Here is a 23,079-nt window from a genome sequence, read left to right on the forward strand (position 1 = left end):
TGAACTTTCCCTTCCTCTTAGAGGTTAAGCATACGTTATGGAGAAGACTACAATAAAATAAGGGGTTTCCATTGATAATATGGCGTTTCTGCAGAATTGCACGCATACAGGGAAAAGCAGCTTCGATGACATTTGGTAGTCTCGAGCAATACAGTAGTGAGAAAGTGGCATCTTCCTGCTGTGCCCAAGAAGAGACCTACTGCACGTGAAGGATTCTGCACATGGTTTGACCTACACCACTGTTTATTTGTAAACATTTGTTACATGTGCCAATAATTTAATTGAACACAGACTTCATACAATTCGATGCATAATATTAACAATGTCACACTAGAAGAGTGCAACTGTATTCAGTTACATACTTTAAAACCTTCAAAACACAAACTATTTGGAACACCAAAAAAGGAAAATTTGAGAACAATAATGGAAGAGGGGAAAAAAATGTGAAATAGTAAGTCACGATCAAAAAACCTGAAAACATACATAGCACACTTTCTACCTGGCTCCTGAACATTGGCAGGTATATCCACCTAGGCTGAATGCTAATTGGGTTGTGCCAAAGCACAAAACCAACCTCTCTCTGCAAGTTAAAAATCTTGCTGAAGACAGGAACTTAAAACAGCTTTACAATGTGTGATGTTTGAGATTTTTCCCCACTGTCAATAAAACTACCTGAAGAAGAGAAATTGATTTAATTTGTCTTTATTTGCAATACAATATAAAATAGATTCTTTTGGTATCTTTGAGATCTTATTTTTTACACCATATTTAAAACAAAAGTCACACACTTTGAGCAAAGCCTCTGGACCATCCCAAGCACTGGAGCTGTAGTCAAGCTTCAGGTATTTTATGGACTTCTTTGGTTGCAATCTATTCAGTAAACTTCAGATATGCAGACTTGAACATTTAAGTTCCTAAACTAGTGTTGAAGCACCTAAATTAGAGTGGCTTGAGTTCTAAAAAACTGCAACATATCTGGAATTCTCACCATCAACTGTAAGATTTATGGGTATTGAACAACTCTGAAGAGCAGGCTACTTTTATTTAGAAACTTTACTTTAGACAACCTAATAACGAAGGGTATCCTTCACTTAGTAACACTGAAGAATATGCAGCGAGAAGAAGAAATTTTCATCTATTTTCAAACTTCCATCCAACTTGCGTTATCATCACTTTATATACTAGTATACACAGTGCATGACAAAATTCAATACAATATGCCAGACTAGCTCATCTACTACAGCTCACTGTAGTACTTAAAGTAACATTTATAGTAGTGAAAGTGTAAGCCATCACCTATTGCTTAGTTCCTCTACAGTGCTAGATATTGGCTTAATGTCCGCATAACAATTCTCACAGTAAACGTTTCCTCTGCTGTTTCTAGCAGATTGACATCCAATTCCTCTTTAATTTATTTTGAGGGAAATAAGGCAACTTAAGAAAATGCTAGGGAGAATATGCACAGCCGGTACAAAAGTCACTGTAGTGTAAATAATCGACTTGATACAGATAATCTAGCTCTGCAATATTCACAGAATACTAAGTTCAGCTGCTGTTGGTAAAATACAAAAACTGGCATAAGAAAGCAGCACTGAGCAAACTGAAGTACTACAGACTTCCAGTTTCTTAGAGCGCAAGTCCTATGCTTACGCTTTAGGAATGTATGTAAAGCAAAGGAAAAAAAGAATGAAATTTTCACAGTTGTAACTGAAGCCACTGCATTATCCTATCGCAGTACGTTTGTCCTTTTCAAACTTCTCATGTTTTTTTCTTACAGCCACACAGAACAGCATACAAACCCAAATGTTGCCATTTTTCTCCTTGCTGTTATCCAGCATCATCTACACCACGGATTCTTGGTCCATTTTGTATTGTAGGCTACTAATGACAGGATGGTTAAGCCTCATTTTTAATTAGCAGCTCCAGTAAAGAAGACAGTTGGTAGAGTACTTTAGACGGCTGGGTTAAAAGTCTTAACATTTTACATCTCTTGTTCTCCTCATGCTAACCGGGACAGACTTTTTTTTTTTAAGCTGACAAAAAGTTGATAATGCCCAATACAAACAAAAGTGAAATCATGCTACATAAAAACATCCCCCACAAATAGAGCCAGAACATGATTAACAGCTCACTGTTAATGTTTGACATAATCAGCAGCTAATGGTTCAAGGAATACAGATTCAGAGAAGCCTCTGACTACACATCCTCTGCTGTTCTTCCTTTGCTAATGTCTGTCATGTGAAAAATCAAGAGCTTTGTTCTTTCAAACATTAATCAACAGGACAGATCTCATTATCTACCTTAAACTCAACTTATGACATCAGGAGTTTTCCTACAGGAATCATCACCAGCTTCAAATAACAATGAGGGACTAACTCAAGAGTGACCAAATCTCAGACACTCCTGGTTTCATACAAACAGGAAGAAGAATCCCTTATCATGGAGAACCCCATGAACAGAGCCAACCACTTCAGCCCTTCCGAAATTCCACACCTCCATCAAATTGTGCCCGAGATGAAAGTGTACCACTCATCTTCAAAGTGGCCTTAAGTCATCAGCAGAACTTTGAGTTTGCACTAACTCAGCCTCCTGCAAGCATCAAATCTCTTCCCATTGTACTGATTTGGCAAGGCCACAGCATTTAAGCTGACATACAGAATTCAACAATTCTTAGTGTCCCATATCACCATGATACTTCTTTTTTAAACAGTAGGTATCACTGAGCTTTCAGAGGAAGAGCCAAATCTCTTACCTTTATATGGAAAGATTTTCAGTAATACAGTACAAAACTAAACAGAGTTTATGTCTGAGTAACGAACATAGAAAACTACTATTGCAATTTTGTGGTGACAGCATAGAAATTTAACAATCATCAGAAAGCCTAGAAAGGACGTGTTTATTTATAAAAGAAAGATTGTCTCAAGATAAAAATAGTGCTGACAGCTAAAAAGCTCCCCGTTGCAGCAAGATATGCAGTAATGAGTAACAAGTTCTAGACGGTTTAAGCATTTCCCCAATACTGCAACACAACACATTTTTTTAACACTACTTTCACATGGGTTATGCTGCAGCAGCAGTACACTTCTTAGTGGTTGGCACTAGGAATTAACCATAATAGAAGAAAGGCATTTAGTGATCAATGCATGAGAATCCCTATTTGACCTGTTCCTTAGGTGTGGCTGAAAAAAACTGAGGAAGGGGACCATCCATTCCATTCAGATAATACACCTTCTTTGAAGATGAGATTCTTGGCAGGAAGTGGAACACCCATATCTGCAGAAATAGGCTGCAAAAGTGAGCTTGAAGAACCAGCATCATGGAGCTGATCCAACGCTGAAATACCTTCCTAAAAGCAACAGGAAAAAAAAAAAAAAAGTGTCTTAAAACCAAGACAAATAATTAAGGCTTTAACAGGTAGAATATTACAGGTTAATCGAGTCTGCAAATACACTTAGTGTTTCTGAAGTCTGTTACTTTAATCCAATAAATACCAAAAATAATGGAAGTAAAAACAGAATAAAGGGAAGCATAAAATAAACATGCAGTTGCCTCAGCTGCATCTGTGCACGCATTATTCGGCTTCCAAGAAATCTTCAGAGAAGCCTGATGCTTAAAATTGAAGGAAGGACCTAGCAAAGTGAATGTAAAGCTCTAAAATCTTCAGGACAACTATCATACTGCTCTTTATCTCATACTGTGCTAAGAGCTAGACATATATTTGGAGACACTGACTTGACCATATTTTGAGTAGTTGCATTTCCCAGAATTTTAGTTTTCTCAGCTTAAAAATCACTTCAGCATCTTCTTTCTTTTTTCCCCTCTCTATACAGATCATCATCAAGAAATCCTAGTCTTGTTTAATATCTTTATCAATGATCTGTATGAAGGGATCGAGTGCACCCTCGGTAAGTTTGCAGACGACACCAAGATGGGCGGAAGCGTTGATCTGCTCAAGGGTAAGAATGTTCTACAGAGGGACCTGGACAGGCTGGATCAATGGGCCGAGGCCAATTATATGAGGTTCAACAAGGCCAAGAGCTGGCTCCTGCGCTTTGGTCACAACAACCCCATGCAGCGCTACAGGCTTGGGGAAGAGTGGCTGGAGAGCTGCACAGCTGAAAAGGACCTGGGGTGTTGGCTGACAGCCAGCTGAACATGAGCCGGCAGTGTGCCCAGGTGGCCAAGAAGGCCAACAGCATCCTGGCTTGTGTCAGGAATAGTGTGGTCAGCAGGAGCAGGGCAGTGATCGTGCCCCTGTACTCAGCACTGGTGAGGCCCCACCTCAAATACTGTGTTCAGTTTTGGGCCCCTCACTACAAGAAGGACATTGAGGTGCTGGAGCATGTCCAAAGAAGGGCAATGAAGCTAGTGAAGGGTCTGAAGAACAAGTCTTATGAGGGAACTGGGGTTGTTTAGCCTGGAGAAGAGAAGGCTGAGGGGAGACATTATCGCTCTCTAGAACTACCTGAAAGGAAGCTGTAGGGAGGTGAGTGGTAGACTCTTCTCCCAAGTAACAAACAATAGGAGAAGAGGAAACGTCCTCAAGTTGCACCAGGGGAGGTTTACATTGGATATTAGGAAACATTTCTTCCCTGAAAGAGTGGTCAGGCATTGGAACAGGCTGCCCAGAGAGGTGGTGGAGTCACCGTCTCTGGGGGTGTTCAAAAAACATGTAGACATGGCAGTTCAGGGCATGGTTTAGGATGTTGGGTTGATGTTTGGACTTGATCTTAGAGGTCTTTTCCAACCTTAATGACTCTGTGATTCTTCTATTCTATGATTCTAAAAGTGTATCTCAGATAACATCTAAGAGATTAGGACAGGAGTCACTTGAGGCTGTTCGACAGATGGTTTCAAGGCTTCAAACCTACTGGGAATCTCCAACATTCTCATGAGGAAGCAGTTTCAGGGTCACATCATCCATAATACTACCTGGTTAAGTAACCTGCAAGTTCCTTCCCCTGCTGAAAAGTATCATAAGGCATAAGGAGCTAAGCAGATTCCATGTTACATGTGGATATGCCTTGCTAGCATAGACTTCCATGCAGAATTATAGCAGGCTGTGGACCTGGCATTCCTCCTTGCTTGCTAAACAAGGCACCTATTCTCTGTCTATGCTCTTAAGAAATCCTCCCAGAGTACGCAATTTTACATATTTATAGTCTTTCAACACCAAGTTCTATAGGATCTTAGGACAAATGCAGAAAGTATGCTGGTACAAAACACATGTTAATGTATTTTATTTTTTCCCAAGAGAACACAGTTGACTTGAGATGCAGACAAAAATCTCAAAAGATTAGCATATCCATGGTTTGCACTAAATCTCCGTAACACATCTAAGAAGCAACCAAGTAACCAGCAGAGTAGGCTGCTGTAACAGGAGGAGTGACAAACAATTCTGCTGTGCAAGTCCCATAAAAAATAACTACGAAACTAATTACACACAAGATGTAACCACAGAAGTTAAGAAACAAGTATTAAATAAGGCTAGAAAAGGGATAGGGAAGTACTCACTTTTTGCTACCAGTAGAATTTGAGGTTGATAGTGCTCTTAATACTGTTACCATTTAAAGAAGAAAGCAAATAAAACAAACCATGTGTGTTTCCATACACCCAGGAATGGCAAGGAGGAGGGCAAAAAGGGATGACAGACCATAAAGAGTGATTTACATCTGGATTATTGTTCCTTACCTGGAATGAATGAACAAAATTAAGGACCTGAAGAGACAGCTTTCTACTGGAATGTAGAAGTTTTTGAAGGCTGTCAAAAACAAAAAGAGAAAAAAATTTACACACCTTGGACATAGTTTACTAGTAAACTAACACCATAGTAACTTGCTCAGAATTAAGTCTAGTAGTATCTAACATCATGTGACAAAGTTAAAAGCTTTCATAGAGAAAGCTTAATAATATTGTTGTCACTGAAGAGGCGCTCAACTATCTCATCTGCTCTTGAGTCTAGTCAGATAAATGCTATTTTCCCTATCAATTACACCATGCTAAAGCGAAACTATTGCCATTGAAAAATGCTGTTTTACATAAGATAATGTATTAGACTTTATCATGTCTCATTCTTATCTAGGACAGTCTGGTAATATGACTTATAAGAAGCAGATTAGTGACACGTTAAAAAGCAGGTCAACTACTATAATAAAATCCTTAAGCCATGTTTTCAAGCAGCCTTATTGCTGGTCTCCAGAACCAAGCTCTAAGCACTCCCCCCCACACCCCACCCCAAAAAACACCCTAGCCAAACAAAAACACAAACACAAAAATTCCATTGTTGGAAGATTAATCTTTCATAAAGAAAAGCTACAGTAAAAAGCAGAAGATACCTTGATCATAAGCCATGATTAAACTTAGCAAATAAGGTACCAATAGTAAAGAAAATGTCCACAAGAGCTAAATGCATTTTACATCAAAGCATTACCAGTAAGCTCCCTCTCCCTTGGAACAAGGGCAGGGGTAGGAGGGTTGGGAAGAGGAAAGAAAACCTGTGCTAGGCTAGGAAGAGGAAAGGAGTAGGACGCACCCAAATTTACTTTTTCTTTCCCCTGATCTGGTCATAGCCAGTTTACTACAAAGAATTTATCTTCACCTTGCAGAAACTACAAACATAGCCTATTCTTAATCTTACCGCAACTAAGGACTACAAGATTGTACATCATAGCTGGTATCTATGAGCCAAAAAGCAGCCACCTTACACACCAGAATCAGGTATTCTATGAAACGTAGCTCTGTTCTGCTCCTATAGTCATCGAGTTATAGGTTATAATTTTTTGCAGAAGCTCTGGGCATAACACATACAACTTGTTAAACCTGTAGCTGGTAAGTTACAGCTCACCTTTCTTTTCTACATAATCCATGAGTGGCAATTTTTCTGCAGACTTTCTGATTCAACTCAGAGCTGAAGAGTGGAATGCCAAAGCATAATTCCAGAGGAACCCATTCCAGTTCTGTTGTGGGTACTGCAGAAAGAAAACCAAGAGACAACCAAATTTTAAGAAAAGACAAAGCAAGAATGTTGATCCTAGAACCAGTTCTCTCAGATCAGGATCCACTGGACAGTTCATACTTATTAAATACAGTTAATTTACTGAACTGCTCAAAAAATTTTAAGGGAATGTGAATTTTAAAGAGGAAGAACAGTTCGTATTACTGTGCCAGACAATAATTAAACAACATGTGTTCAGATCCTTAGAAATAAGATATCTGATCAGCTTGAAAATGTTTAGTACAAGCCATTTGTCATGTTTTTACCTTCAAGGCTTTGCTTGACTGCCGAATCCACTGAGGTTTCTTCTATTACCATCTCAAATGATTCTGTGCTCCCATTTACATCAGATCCCGATGCTAGTTCAGCCTCTCCTAAAGGTAAAGTAATTCTTACATAAACTTTTAAGTGAATATAAGTTTAGATACCACCTGATGTAAGGAACACAACACAAGTTTTTCCCAAAGACCATACAGCAATAAAAACTAGAGGAAGGGATATGGAGAAATGTAGGCCTGACTCATTTTAGGACTAAAGAGTCACTTAGAGATCCTTAACACACTTAAAGATTAAGTCCTGGCATACAAAACCAGCACAATTTACTTTAAATGATTTGAAGTTTTTTTTCCTTCTATTGACTGTTCTAGTCCAGTGATTTTCAGCCTGTATTTTCTATTTTTGAGCTAGTCACAAAGAATGATTAGCAAGTAAGTACTTAGTAAGTATTGCCAACAGATTCACACTAAAGAAGGGTTCCTATCTGTGTTGGATAGTATTTTGTAGAGTTCCAAATCAAAGAATTATAACCCTTTAACTTTGCTGAAGTTGTTGTATGTGAAATTAAGGGAACACAGCCAAAAAAGACAATTATTGGTAACTAACCTCTTCCATCAGAAGCATCGCTCAGCTTTCTGTTAGCATGCCGACTTGTAGGATTCAACATAGTGACATAGCCACAAAAATGCTGCAAGTCTACTTTGTTTCTCAGTATTTGTAAAGCCGTATGAATGCCCATGTTCACACGAGAGAAGTCTAGTAGAAAACAACACATATTCCAGCTTAGTTTAGTAGAAGCCTCCTCCATAATAATATAGTTTGTCTGTAGGCCAGGCTAAGATTTTTTAGCTGGATTTTCCTCTCTTGCAATGCTCCAGGTTAATGATCACATTGGTAGATCTGGGATAACACCTAAGTGATCACAGTCTTCCCACACCAAGCAGTAATTGGTATTTTATAGTACAGCAGAAGAGCCAAGGAAGAAGAAACATGCAAACAGAAGATGATCTCTCTCTCACAGACACATACAGACAGCAGAGTTGGCAAGGTGCAGCTTGGAATCTGATGTCCAGCTCTTTCAGTGCCAGAGTCTTTTATGGTAAATTCAATACAAGATACACATTCCAAGTATCTGAAATTCTGAAGAGTTACAATACAGTATTACAGGGTAACAAGGAGTTTCAACACTGAGTCACTCATGCTAGAACTTAGGGATTTTGCCTTCAAGATTTTTCACATAGCATCAAGTCAGAAGAAAACAGACATCCCAGTGACAACAAATATAAAAGTAACTAATTTTGAGCCTAGGAAAAACTAAATTAGGAAGTGAGTTTTACTTCTAGTTGGCCCAGATTCTTCTGAGTGGCAGCTTAAATAACTTTAGATTTCATACCTTTATTCATACTTTTCATACTATTTTCATACTATTCATACTTTTACGACACCTCTCAGCTGGGAAGGCTCAACTATCCAAAGCTTATGTCCTACTCATCAAGGAGTATTTCAGAACACATTAATTCCTGCCTTTCAAAGTCAGTTGAGCTAGGCAAACTTTGAAAGAATAGGAGATTTTCTAGCAAAGCTCTTCCTGGGGAAAAAAACTCCATAATATTTCCTAGTACTACTACTTAAAGTAAGCTTGTTCATTTTTGGTCTCACCTGTCCTACAGTTAAGAGATGCTGAACAGAATATACAGAAGATTTATTTATGCAGTTAATAGATATGCTAGTTAATAAACAAATATGCACAAAGGAAGATTCAGAGGTGTTTGTGGAAGTTAATTCTTTATATCTGTGCGAGGAGAGAAAAGAGGCCAGACAACACATTCTAATTAGGACAGAGAAGATAGAAAGGAGAAGACCATATCTCTAAGCTCAGAACAGACTTGTCAACCATTTAAACAGTCTTTCAATTTTCTCATCTAAGTTGACTCATAAGTCCAAGAAAATCTGTATTAAAAGGATTATTGCAACCTTACTGCACAAGGTAACGTGCAATAAAATTAAATATGCTAGTGTAGAGATTATATTAAAGACAGTGAGTTACCTCCCTGCTGCTCAGCTTCATCAAATGGGAAAGGTATGTGCACTGTTTCTCCCATTCCGTGCATGCCATGCCCCTGAACATCAAGAAATTAAATTAGGAACAGAAAAATATAGTCATCAGCTTAGCTTAGTCCTACTTGTGCTCCCTTTTAGGGAGTACCAGTCAAATTGATGAATCAAATAAGCAGATTGAGATATTTATACATTAAAGTTCTTGCTTAGCTGAAATAAGTAATTAAATAAAATATCACACCCTTCCCCCTAAAATCCATGCGAGTAAACACAATGAAGTTAAACTTCACTGAAGAGGAGCAATTTTTCTCTCCAATTAGTGGTTATAAACAGATTTCCTAATAGCTGAGCAAAACAGTTTCCACCCCTAAGTACAGAACATTTTTGAGCAGTCAAGGCTGTCACAAATGAGCCTCTGAGAATGTGTAATTTTGTTTGTTACAATATTAAACATCTATTTATTTGAATGATTAATTCTGAGAGTTCAGTTGAATGAAAGAAATGGAACAGGAAGTTATTTTACTTCTCCCAAATAGACAAACCCACTCTATTTCTGCTATTTGTGATAAAAAGCATGTTTTGCTCATACTTTACTCTAAGAGCTAAATACCAAGCACTCCAAAAAAAGTGCACTACTTAAATAACACTTCATACTCTCAGTTACCTTATACCACTACTGTCTAAAAAGCTTGTGGGCTCTTCACTTTCATTCCAGTTTCCTACATCCCCACTCCCATAAATCCCCATCTCATTTTTAGCTAGCAAAATTCTGTTATGTCTGCCCATAATACAATAATGCATACATAATATGCATTCAGTTCAAAATCCACGTCTTAACCACCACTGAATCACAGCGGCACTGGCTAAGAAAGTTAAACATATTTTTCAGCTCTTGGCAAAAGTGTAGCTCTCCTACATCGTTTATCTCCTCTACCACATAACAGCCTAACTCAAAAAATTATGCACGTTTTCATCATTTATACATAGCACTCTGTACCTGAATTAGAACAGCAGAATGCGTTAAAGCATCATTCAACATTGTGAGCACATTTGAAGTAGGAACTACTCCTGGGTCGTGACCCCAAGATGTTATTAGTAAGCGATCATAACCCTAGAACAGAGAAGTTAAGAGTATTTACAATAGTAATGGACTATCCAAGCACATAAAGTGAAATACTAGAGTTAAGCATTAGCATATTGCACAATTAGGAAGTTACCACAGGTAACTACAACTCTACAGTGTTATACTTTGTACCAAGGTTCATTCATGGTCATATTTCTGGTAAAGACAGAATTTTGCCAACCTCAAAGTTAAGATGCTGTTTTGAACAGGAGGTGTCTGCCACCAATTTCTGTAGAACTATGTGGCCATCACAGCAACCTCCTAGCAAATAGGAGATGAAAATAATCCCACATAAGTTGAAAAGCAAAATAAGCTAGATAAACTGTCAGAGAACAAAGATATACCTGTCCTGAAAATACCTATCCAAGGGGGAGGGACAGGAAGACAAGAACACTGACTACGAAGTAACTTCCTAGTTTCTCAGTTTTCAAGATTGAAATCCCCTGCACCTCCATAAGATTTCTAGAAATGTCTTGACAGTGCCCTAAGAAAATGACACTGTAAAACAGTAGCAGGAGAGAAACATTTGCATATGCACACAGGAGAAAAAGCTCCAATAAGTTTGTGATGGTGCAGAATGTGAGATCATTTAGTACAAGAAAACCCGACCTATCAGCACACTGAGATTCAAGCAGTGTTGAAGTTTTCCTAGGCTACCACACTGAATGCTTTTTACTAATACAAGCACACAATCCATACACTTACCAGTCGTCTCAGCTAATGACAGACCAAGGTTTGAATCAACCTCATCACCAATGGCCTTACAAAATGACTTCTTTGCCAGAAGGTGATTCACTTAATCCTATGTTATCTTAAAGTAAGTCTTAGAAATAGAAGTATCTATAAAATATGTTCAAGCTAGAAAAGACAGGGACATGTGAAAGAGGTTTGAGGAATGGAAAATACATCTACAAATCCTAGAGCCAGAGACGACTGCTGATGTAGGTACATGGAAGAACACACACCCCTACATACCATTCTAATATATTTAGCTCAAGTATCTACTCAGAATGATGAGATGAAAACTGTAGAGGCCTCTCTGCAATTTCAAATTTGAACAATATTATTTTACAAATTCCATTGTGAGCCACAAGACCCAAGCACTGCTAAGCATCTGCAACATTTCAAATCAAAGTCAATAGATACAACAATTTTTGGTTCAACCTCTCAACTTTTAGAGGTTGCCAAGGCCACTTCCACTTAGGTTTGCCTGGCATACAGAATACCTAACAGTACTCCTTTGTGGCACATTTGGCCTTATTAGCATCTCAGAGACAGAACGGGGGAAGGCAGCACCTGAAGTCTTTCAGGCATGAGTCGATCGCCTGCACTGTTTTGTGGGACTCCTTGCCAAAGCACTGTATAGATACTAATAAGTTAGGTGGATTCAAGGCTGGAAGGAATTCAGGAGAACAACTGATCACTGCAGTGACAAGAATTCCAGTCTCAATCTCTATATACACAAAAATCACATACAGCTCAGGAAGTTCCAGACCAGAACATGGGAAGGAATGGAAAGGCCTTAAGAGGAAGTATTACATATTGTGTTTATTCTTCCTACTTCTAGCCACTGCTAGAGACAGGCTACTGGTTGAGGAAGACCTTTTGTCCAACCTAGTGCAACCTTTACTAAATTATTCTGTCATTTAAGCTGTATGGAAAATTACAATCTAGAACTTCAAAGTCTCTATCACAGATTTCTACAGTGGACAAACTGGAAATGATCATCTTAGCCATCTTGTAAACCTGGCAAAGTTGTACGCAGAGGTGTCCTTTCTTATATAATACTAGAATGAGCATAATATACTATGTTTCTATCTTTTGATATAGCTCATCTACATCTTTGTAACTCTAAGGGTGGTCTTACAAACCTATATTCACAATGACTGCTGTACCACATTTTACACTAAAATTGAAAGGGGTGGCAGCAAATACACTAGAGTCACATTGTGACAAGAAGAGAGACATAAATAGCATTCCTTTTTAGAACCTAGAAAGAAAACAAAACGAGATGCTACCTAAAACTTGCTTCTAGAAAATGCATCAATGCATTATACCTCTGGCTTCAACCATTACCTCTGAATAGCGTACAGGATCTCTCTGAAATGTATGGGGAAGGGAGGGAGAATAAATCCGTGCATACACTACCTGAAAAATGTCTGGAAGCTTTCGAAGACGTGTTCCTTTAGAGAGCAACAGAGAGGGCGGTCCTTGTCCAGTTATATGGTAAATATATAGCTTGAACCAAACTGAACTGACCTCTGGTATCGCAGGTCCAATATGCTGAAGAGATTAGTCAAGAAATTAGAAAGAACCTAATATTGCAACCTTTATATGTACAAATGTCAACTTAAGAATCAACAGTTTTAGAGAAATAAAAACCTAGTTTTGCAGCACAGGAGTTCAAATGTATTACTCTGCTACTGATGATATTCTAGGCACTTTGCAAGACTACAGAAAGAAGACAGTAAGGTATTTTCTACTAATATAAATTCAAGAACAAAATATCTGTCATTGAGTCTACTTGAACTGATAAATTGTTAATAAATTAAACTTATTTTTCCTAAGTATTCCCATTTTTCCCTCATTAAACACTTCTTTTTAGATTAATTGCAATAATATTCTTCACACCAATAATTGAGTCTCTTTAAAAGGGACATCTAACAGATGTATCCAAAACAGAGCTTAAGAGATATTATATTACTTGGTAGCAGGGGGGAAAAAGACCAGTATTTTTTCACCTGGGGCGTACAGCTGCTAATAGGTCGAATTTCATTGGTGAGCGGTGCCATGGAAACCAGCAGAGTATAATTTTTGTTGAGAACTCTGCTGCAGGTAGCTGGATCCAAGCCAAGCAAACTCTCACATCGTAAGAGGTCCAAGGGAAACCCTATGTTGAAAATGTAAGATTCTTAAATTATCACCTGAGATGGAACATACAACCCAACATATTATCTCAGATTTTCCATTCTCCCCTGCTAAGCCATAAATACAATATTTTCCACAACTAAGTTCTAAATTATTGGGGAGAATTTTAATATATCTGTACATAACTTTAGCACTACAGCTTGCTCCTCACCAACTAAGTGATCCCAGGAAATAAGCACAGAGATACTGAGGAAGTTAGGTTAGATTTTTTTTTTTTAAAAAATCTATCCCCATTATATTAAGAATACACTCCCTTTCAGCCTTGAAAAATGTTTCTTTGACAGAACTGTGTCTGAAAAAATAATGACTTCTTTATTATGGTTTCAAAATGCATGCTTCTGAAAACGAATCTCTTTTGCAAGTCAGCTTGTCTTGCCATCATTTAGAATCATACAACCATTTAGATTGGAAAAGACCTTTAAGATCATTATGCTTTAATCTGTTTCTTTGGATGTGAAGTCCAAGCCTTGGCAACCAAATCTGTCATTCAACAGGCAAACTCAGTAATGCAGGCTCAGCTAATACTGAAAAAGCAATGTTTGGGCTTCAAAATATTTTTAAACTAGGATGCAGATCGCTTTCTGAAATAGCAGCTTAATCAGAAAGCTGAGTCCATGCCAGTTAAGTAAACAAACTTAGAATAATTTCCTCAAAAGTGTTCACAGTACCGTTATTTGGTTGATCAGGCTGTACAGCTTGTGCCCCTAGGTCTTTATTATGCCGCAAAAACAGTATTGTGTTTCGCAGTGTAAGTGCATGATCAAAGTACCGCTGTGCTTCCCCTTCGCCTGTGCTTTGAACCTACACAAGAAGCAAAACAAATGCATATAAGCAGCATGTTGTTTCCACAAGCATCAATTACACAAGAGGAAGATTAACAAATTAGCATTTTAAAGCTTTGTAATTGAGTAACAACCCTGCAGCTTTTATGCAAAGGTGATTTATAGCAACTATTAAATGAAAAGTGAGTCTTGGCCACGCTAGTCAAACAGTCAGAAAGTATACAAAGACAACATCTATAAATCAGAGCTACAACTCAGTCTTTAGAAAAAGTATTTAAACGTCCGGTCATCCTGACTGGTATAAAAGGATACAGCAATCAACAGCCATCCTCCTACCTAATTCTACAGTTGTCCTTCCAGAAGTATTTTTAAAAAGTGGATGAGTTAAACTTCCCAGCACATAATGGCCAAATTTTCCTACAAAAATGATGTGCAGACTTTCAGAAACATACCAGCTTTCTAAACAGAATGTGATTGCCACTGAACAAGCCCTGATGCAGGTGTGTACACACACAGACTCGGGCATACGTAGCTTCACAAACTCACTTTCCTCACCAGACTGACCACATTCATGTATGTGCATGGTGTGTCCTTGAAAGTCACTAGAGGTATAAATGCTGTGAATAAGAAACATTTTACCTGAATCACTTAGGTTCTTATCATTGCATTGCTAAATAAGCAGGTTTACACAATGAAAATACTGGGGGGGTTTTGCTCCTTTACACTTCAAGCACTGAAAAAGCATATGATCAAATATGTAACAGATTACCTTTTCCAGCTCCACCAAGAAGCTGTCAAGACTCTCATCTGACAGTTTCCCAACTTCAAACATAGTGACTGCATGACTTTTCAAATTCTGTAACAGCAAAACAAAACTATTTTAATTCTTTGAGCATGTAATGGGCAAGCAGAAGTTTTATTTAAGCAAAAGCATTTCTTAACAACCAACAATACAGAAGTTCTAAAAATAATTACAGCTGTATTATATTCAAGTCAAAGTATATAATCCAGGAGTGCAGCACAGACTGGGATCCACCTGGCTGGAGAGCAGCTCTGTGGAAAGGGACCTGGGGGTCCTGGTGGAGAGGAAGCTCAACATGAGCGAACAGTGTGCTGCTGCGGCCAAGAAGGCCAACAGGATGCTGGCTTGCATCAAAAAGGGCATCAACAGCAGAGAGAAAGAAGTCATCATCCCGCTCTACTCAGTGCTTGTCAGGGCACACCTGGAGTCCTGTGTACAGTTCTGGTCCCCGCTCTACAAAAAGGATGTGACACGCTGGAAGGGGTCCAGAGAAGGGCCACCAAGATGATCAAAGGACTGGGAAGCTGCCATATGAGGATAGGCTGGGAGAGCTGGGTTTGCTCTGCCTTGAGAAATGGAAGCTTAGAGGGGATCTCATCACCATGTACCAGGACTTAAGGGGTAGCTACAAAGAAGATGGAGACTCCCTTTTCACAAGGAGTCCCATGGAGAGGACAAGGGGGAATGGACACAAGTTGCTCTTGGGGAGATTCCAATTTGACATGAGAGGGAAATTTTCACAGTGAGAACAGTCAACTATTGGAATAATCTCCCCAGGAAGTGGTTGAGTTGGCCATGTTGGACATTTTCAAGAGTCATCTGCACAGGGTGCTGGGCCATCTTGTCTAGACTGCGCTCTTAGAAAGGTTGGACTAGATGATCCCTGAGGTCCCTTCCAACCTGTGATTCTGTGAGAAAGCTCTGCGTATTTATTCTTGGCATAATATATTGAACAGTTCTGACGTACTGGTGAAAGATTTCCCATCATTAAAAAGGCAGTGAGAGTAGAATCAAACAGGAAGGCGATACGCTTTGTGTGTCCGCTAGACAGATTCAGGCTGCTCACACTGGCTGTTTCAGCTGACAGAGAACAAAAAGAAAATATATGACCACCTGTGTTTTATTTAAAAATAAAATCATCAAGTTTAAGTGAAAGCTTTTCAAAAAAAAAAGAAAGAAAATTAGTTATCACCATACTGAGTAGAACAGAATCCCCTTATCACTACTAAACTACTGATCAACATCATTAAGAAATTGGTATCTTTACAGCAATTGATATCCAGAATACAGATTAGCCAAACAGCTTTCTTCTGAAGATGAGGCTGAAGAACTTTAAACCAAGAAGTAGGCACCACCCCACCACCTGTATATTCCATATGAAGAAAGGATCTACACAATCTGTTTCACTTGTTTCTAGACCACTTTACAGCCTATGGCACTCAAGACATATAAAAATAATTGACCTTAATGTATTAAAATTTACTGTTAGTGCTAACCTGGATCATCTTGACTGTTGGTATCTGTATCTGTGGCTGATGACCCAGCTTCCTGTATAGGGCTTCTGTTTTCCCCACTGTCCCATGAAAGCAGCATCTTTTGAGGGTCCAATGTACTCCTATTAATGTGAATTAAAATCCACATCTGTTGGTCACTCTAGCACCAGAGGAGTATCTCTGCCTTCCAGTAATAGTAGTCCATGCATAGACACACCCCATACGTGCCTTTCAATACATCTAAGTCCTAAACCAGTCAAGCTTGATGTCCCTCAGAGACCTGCTTTAGCTTCAGCAGAAAAGTTTGAGGGTTTGAAAATACCAGATTTTGAAAGAGAGATCTGAAAAATCAAACCACCATTGCTGATGAAGAATCCAACAGAAATTCACTTTGTTCTTACAGTGTGAATTAGCATTAAAGAACACTCAGGCATAGCAGTCCTTTTAGATGACTTAATAGATGTTGAACTAGAAGTGCCTGACAATTCTTAATTAATGCAACTTGGCACTCCAATCTGAAGAACCCTTTGTTGACTGGTGTTAACATCACTTTCCCAGTATTTGATATAGATATACATATATGTAAGAGTGTCAATGACAGAACTGCAATTGGACCTGACAGCAAGCAAGCAAGCAAACTTTATGTCCACATTCACTGCCAGCAGTGCCAAGAGACATTGTCTCTGAACTAGCACAGTAACAGCTATTATTTCTGGCCCCAGGAGTGTAAAGCAAATGTACGCTTGTCTGCTTCAAAAGTGAACAACTAGGCATTTAAAGGTCAAAAATTCAGTAATAAATAACAGCAGTAAAAGTAGTACATTAGACTTACAGGGTAAATTACCACCCCTTACCCTCAGGTTAAAAAGATCAAGCATTCTTGCACCATTATATACATTAGAAAGCCAAATGAGACTAGTTGTTGCAGAAGTCAAAGGACACAACCAATAGCTTTACAATCAGATTTTGGTTCTAGCTTTCTCTTCAATGAGAAAAACAAGTCCTGTGAAAAAACGGAGACACTTACTTTAGTCTGTTTACTGAAGGAACATTCTTCCACGATGGATGAAGATTATCCAGGTTTATTACTTGGCCTTTTTTATGAGCAAAGCCTAACCGACAATACATGGACACAGCATTCTGAAGAAATATACAAACACACATACACGTAATAAGGAACTGCTGTATGAAACCAGGTTGCAGGACAATGAACTTTCCACATCATGTTCAACAGATGCATTATACACACATACCTTTACTAAAGACAAATCAATCTCTAGGACGTTTGCAAGCTAAAAAAAAAAAGGCAGAAAAAAAGAGAATCAACAATACAGTATTCACAATGCAGGGTAATTCACCACTTGTGGGCTTCAGCATCTTTTTGTTGGTTTTCTTTATTTTTAAACCCAGTCTGCACCAGTAAGAGCAATTGTGTCTTCACCAAAAGCAATATAAAGGGGTATGAAATCTCAGAATTGTCCCACTTGAAAGCATGCAAAAGAAATATGAGATTATCTTCCACTGTGTAATTTCTAGTTTAATCATGCGTATCAGAAGAAATGCAAAGAGGAAAACAAACACCAGATATATCTAATGGGTATTTTTCAGGTGCTTATTCACCAAGTCTGCAAATAAAACCTTATGAAAACATATTTCTCATATTAAAATTATAAATACTTATGCAAAAGTTACACCCTGCATGTTTTCACGGCCAAAGAAAAAAATTTATTTTTTATTTCACACTAGCAAAACAGAACCAATCTCATTAGTGGTGGGAAAACAGACTCTGTTCCAGTTCTAGCTTGTATAAAATAGTCTATATTAGTCACCCTTGTGCAAATTCATTCCAGGTGATGGAATTGTTTCACTGAATTGAAGGTAGTCCTTCAAGCCTATAAAAGTTGCACTCAATATTAAAAGAAACAGGTTGGATCTTAAGCCCAGCAATACCTCTAAATAAGATCACTTGATATCAGTCCATATCTCTGCCTTAAGTATTTTCAGCAGTGCACTTTGGGCCCTTTCAGGTTTTCCTATCTGCCTAACACAGGGTGAGTTTTACTTACCTCTGCCACATTAGTGTGTTCATCTATTGAAACAAATATCTTGTACAGGAGTGTTTCAAAGTAATCACCCTGCACTCTATTCATCACAAAACCTTCAAGTGGTGGCACTGAAAAGAATAATTAGTTGCAAAATTACAATTTGGTAACTTACTTTATTAAACCGAAACTGCATAAAAACAGAAAAATAAATTTACCCTTATTTAGTTTTCATGGTACCTTTAATTTTGAGGATTATCCAGTCACAAATAATAAAAGTCTAAAGATACCATACATGGTATTTAAAATTCTCCCACTCCTTGTAATGGTGGTCAATGTGTTTTCTTATAAAAACTAAACCCACTCTACCTCACATCAAAGCCTTACAGTCTCCAGCTCATCCACTACACATAATTTCCAGTCACCCAGCTCATAAAATGATGTTGTATTGTGGATGGAGATTAAATCATGGCTCTGACTGGAGCGGGACACCAAAAAAACCACCCCACCTACATACTCCAGAACTAAGACTCCCAAAGCTATCTTCCTCCCAAAACGGACTTTCCCTTAACTGATCTCTACTACAGCAATGACAGGTACTTCTGCATGGCCAGGGTCCAAGAGATTTATGTCTTTGCAGATTATGCTGAATTCTGAAACCTCCGAGACCTAGCATACCATAATGCATTGTTCAAAGGGCAGCCATATGCTGTGCTAGTTTAAGCTCCTACGTAGTCCCCGGACTCAGCGCATGACTATAGTTGAGATGACAAGACCGCGAAGGATGGAACTGGTATCTATAAAAAAGTTGCATCTGTCTAGAAAATAGGAGTCAAAAACCCACATCCTTTTGGCAAGGCAACTACATTTCTCTACACTATTCTTTTTCATCAGACGTGCAGGAGGGTCCTTATTGATTCATGCTATGAATCTTTAGAAGAATCTCATCTTACCTCAATATGTACACAAAATAACCTAAGAATTCAAGTTGAAATAAATCCTATACACAATAAAACCAATGCTTTAATACGGTTGAAAACATTCAGTCAGGAAAAATTTTCATAGCTCAAATATTTTGTTTAAGCAAACTCATACACACAGACAAGCAGCTTCCAAGACGGACAACTACAGGATAAATGAAATTAATCCAAGACGACATGGGTTTAACACCATTAAATATTTACTTACCTGCTATACAGCTGTCATCAGATATTGGTACATCAAGGTAAATAAATCCTTTGTTATACAAACCTTTATAAATAAAAGCACATCATTTTAGAAAAAGCATTTTCCAAAATACTAATGATACACTGTAGACGTCCCCATCAGCCAATTCAGAATTTCAAGTAACTTTTCCTAATAGCCTCTGCAGTAGAGTATTACTTTGCAATGCATGGATCAGTAAACCACATCTAATATTAAGCAGGTGTCACCCTAAAACAGAGCTCTTTACTTGATGCAGAAAACTTGGAGCTCTACAAGTACTTTCAGGACAACTCAGCTCAGCAGAAAAACCACAGGTTGAAGCAGCAACATTTGACAAAGATTAGTGTGTCCCCACCTAAATGTTAACTTCGTTTTTTCACCATCACCACTGTACTGTCAAGAAGTGGGTTTTATTGTCCTGAATTAGTTTTGTCAGTTGAGGGTACTGGCTACATTTTGGTCCTGCCCTAACTCAGGCTGGAAGTCACACACTTTTTAGCATGGATACAAACTAAATCACATCGGTTCTGATGGTCCTCACATGTCCTTCCCACATATCTTCACCGAAAGTCTTTTTTACACAACTGTAAAAATAAATTCTGGGACAGTTCAACAGTGTCAGCAAAACTGCAGCAGATACAGCGGGACATTGCTTACAATAAGGATGATAATATGGTAGATTTTAAACTACACTTTCCCCACATGAGCCTGATTTGAGCACTAAGCATCTCAACTGAGTCCTGCAGAGTAGATAAGCCAGGGAGAAGTTTTTTAGGAAGGGCAAAACATTTCAGCATGGTTCTCTTTAGAGTATAAGGTTTGTAACAGCTGTACTCTAATAGTAAAGCATACAGCTAAATTACACAGTATAAAATAAGCCAAATTTATTGTCAGTGATTCCTTTGATGTTGGAAGTGTGCCAACAACCCTCAGGCAAAGTGTTATTAAATACATGAAGCGAAATTGTCAGGTTGTTTCACATACACAGCTCAGTCCAGCTATAGTCTGTGTTTATATATAGGTATTTATCTATAATATATATAGTAAAATCACTCCCCCCCCATTAGATCTTGAATAAAATACACCAACAACTAACCTGAATTCATACTGTACAACCACTGTTCAGCATGTGCGGTGACACATACTCAGCTGTGCAAACCAATACCTATCAACAAACCAGCTTTAATGGATTGGGGTGGCATTACAAGCCATCATCACGCTAAGGGTGCTTTTCACTGTCCTTCAGATTCAGCTCTCGTAGTTGATACATTCTTAGTTATTGTACCAGAAATGTATTGATGGCATCATAGTTTGGACTAAACAGCCCTCTTTCCCCATAAAATCCCATCCTACTGGCAGTCCATTATATTAATTGACTGTACGTTCTTTTTCTACCCATGAGTTAGGGTAGAAACATATACTAGATCCTTCTAAACCTACTAAACCTGAGCTGTAACCCTCTCCACAAGCAACACCAGGCCATGTATAGAGGAAGATCAATAAATGTTTTCTGAATTCAGATTTCCTTAAGCCCTATACTGTTTCCAGTCGACTCCAGAGCTTTAATTTCACCTACCCCACTTGTGGTTTTATTAGGTTTTTCTGCTTCAGTAACAGACAGTGGAATTCTGCTTCAATTTATTAACAGAAGTACAGCACACAGGTCAATTGCTTGTAGCAAGCCAAGCATTTACAGACTGACTTCTCAAGGAGGAGTTTGTCAGTGAATTTGTACTCCCTTGCCTAATATGATTTGTCTATATCTTATAGTTGTTATGCTGAAACAAGAAGACACGTGCTCACTATTTTTCAGTAACAGTTGCAGACCTTTGAGAAGCAAGACAGCCTCTTAGATTTAAGCCCCATTTTTATGGTGTTCAAACAGTATTAAAAAAAGAATCACAAAAATTCTCCTTCTTTGAAAAGCAAGGAGTGAAGTTTTAGCACCCAGGATTACCAATTCTGACATTTTAAATTTTAGTTTTTCTTGTCCTCATCTACATCCCCCTCCCCCGTAATCTTTACTGACAGTTTCTAATGAAAGAATTTGTTGAATCAAACAATAACAGAACAACTGCTGCTAATGGCTCACTGGTAAACCATTTACAAGATACAGACTGCAGTCTGTGCAAGCTCTTGAGTATTTTCCTCCACCTCCTCTTACGCTTCAGCTGCCTACATCCCATTTTATTCCTAGTTTTTAAGACAAGACTGTCAGAATTTACTGAGCAAGATCTACAAACAGAAAAGGATTGCTCATTAAAAACTTACTGTGAACTACATTGTAGTCTAATGAACCAGCAAGCTGAGGACCTGAATCAATTATTTTATCAATAGCAGACTTCTCCGACGTAGTACAAATCTAGGTAAAAGAAATCATGTTAGTCTTTTGTAGTAATGAGTCTATGCAACTTATTTAATACCGCTCAAAAAATCCCAAACATTTCAGCCTCAAATCAGTCATAAGTAATGTAAGAATATAAGTAACCCATGTTCTTAATAAAAATATTTTCACTGAAGAATTCACTGCAGTCCCTGTTAAAGTCTTAAAATTTTTTTACTCTTGTCCCTGCACAGAATTATGCATGCTTTAGGAACAGTACTTAATTGCACAGGTATTTGGCAAGTGAAGTCCACAGTATGACAGGTCTGCTCTTTAAAACTGCCATACTGAGTGTCCAGCCACACAGCTAGAACCGTTCTAGGAAGTGGTCCATTACAATGTCAAAGTAACATGCTCCAGGTTAACTACTCTGGGTTGGTGAGATGTGAGAATATAAGCAGCCGCTGCCTAAGATATTCCAAATAGTAGCCAAAAAAAGATTCCATCACTGCTTTAAATATGTTCCAGTCTAAACAAAAGACTTACAAAGAAGGAATTAAATCCAGATCAAATGACTAGCTGACTGTAAAAAGAAACTGTGAGAATGGAAGTAGAATGAGGATGAAACATTAAGTCAGCTCACAAGTTTTCATGTGCAATGACAAAAACGAGGCACAAGGAGCAGAAACAATGAAAATACATATCAAAAAGAGTCCACTAACATTCTGATTCTAATTATACTGGCAGTTCAGTTTTGACTGAATCTTCACCTTCAGGGCTTAAATACAAAATTTAAGAAAGCATATTTTGTTGCTTGTTCCCTACAAAGCACATTATCATGCACATTAGTTACCACAGATTGGTTGATGCAAAACCACCTCAGCACTGTACATAATGCATAAAATACAAAAGGAGGGGAAGGACAGAGCATGTCAACAAAGAAAACACCACCATTTCCATCAGTTCCAATCTCGATTTCCATAAAAGAGTTCTTATAGACCTGCAACATGATCTTTGTGTATTCTACACAAAGGGAAGCCCCTGTTTTCAGG

The 23,079-nt window shown here is 38.2% G+C and overlaps 1 protein-coding gene across 1 annotated transcript in view; it reads right to left on the minus strand.

Moving 5' to 3' along the window:
- Positions 1-211: 211 nt before the first annotated feature.
- Positions 212-23,079, minus strand: part of FAM91A1 (family with sequence similarity 91 member A1) — a 29,921-nt gene continuing 7,053 nt past the window's right edge. The window contains exons 7-24 of the mRNA XM_064442126.1: positions 21,976-22,066; positions 19,687-19,749; positions 18,523-18,629; positions 17,710-17,748; positions 17,484-17,596; positions 16,460-16,578; positions 15,931-16,043; positions 14,931-15,017; positions 14,048-14,180; positions 13,193-13,341; positions 12,600-12,734; positions 10,326-10,439; positions 9,318-9,390; positions 7,877-8,026; positions 7,261-7,368; positions 6,845-6,968; positions 5,692-5,761; positions 212-3,346 (exon numbers count right to left, since the gene is read on the minus strand). Of these exons, the coding sequence (XP_064298196.1) occupies positions 3,170-3,346; positions 5,692-5,761; positions 6,845-6,968; positions 7,261-7,368; positions 7,877-8,026; positions 9,318-9,390; positions 10,326-10,439; positions 12,600-12,734; positions 13,193-13,341; positions 14,048-14,180; positions 14,931-15,017; positions 15,931-16,043; positions 16,460-16,578; positions 17,484-17,596; positions 17,710-17,748; positions 18,523-18,629; positions 19,687-19,749; positions 21,976-22,066 (1,965 nt within the window). The 3' untranslated portion in view covers positions 212-3,169. The remainder of the gene's footprint in view (positions 3,347-5,691; positions 5,762-6,844; positions 6,969-7,260; positions 7,369-7,876; positions 8,027-9,317; positions 9,391-10,325; positions 10,440-12,599; positions 12,735-13,192; positions 13,342-14,047; positions 14,181-14,930; positions 15,018-15,930; positions 16,044-16,459; positions 16,579-17,483; positions 17,597-17,709; positions 17,749-18,522; positions 18,630-19,686; positions 19,750-21,975; positions 22,067-23,079) is intronic.

This window comes from Phalacrocorax carbo, chromosome 2, assembly GCF_963921805.1.
Source record: "Phalacrocorax carbo chromosome 2, bPhaCar2.1, whole genome shotgun sequence".
NCBI lineage: Eukaryota > Metazoa > Chordata > Aves > Suliformes > Phalacrocoracidae > Phalacrocorax > Phalacrocorax carbo.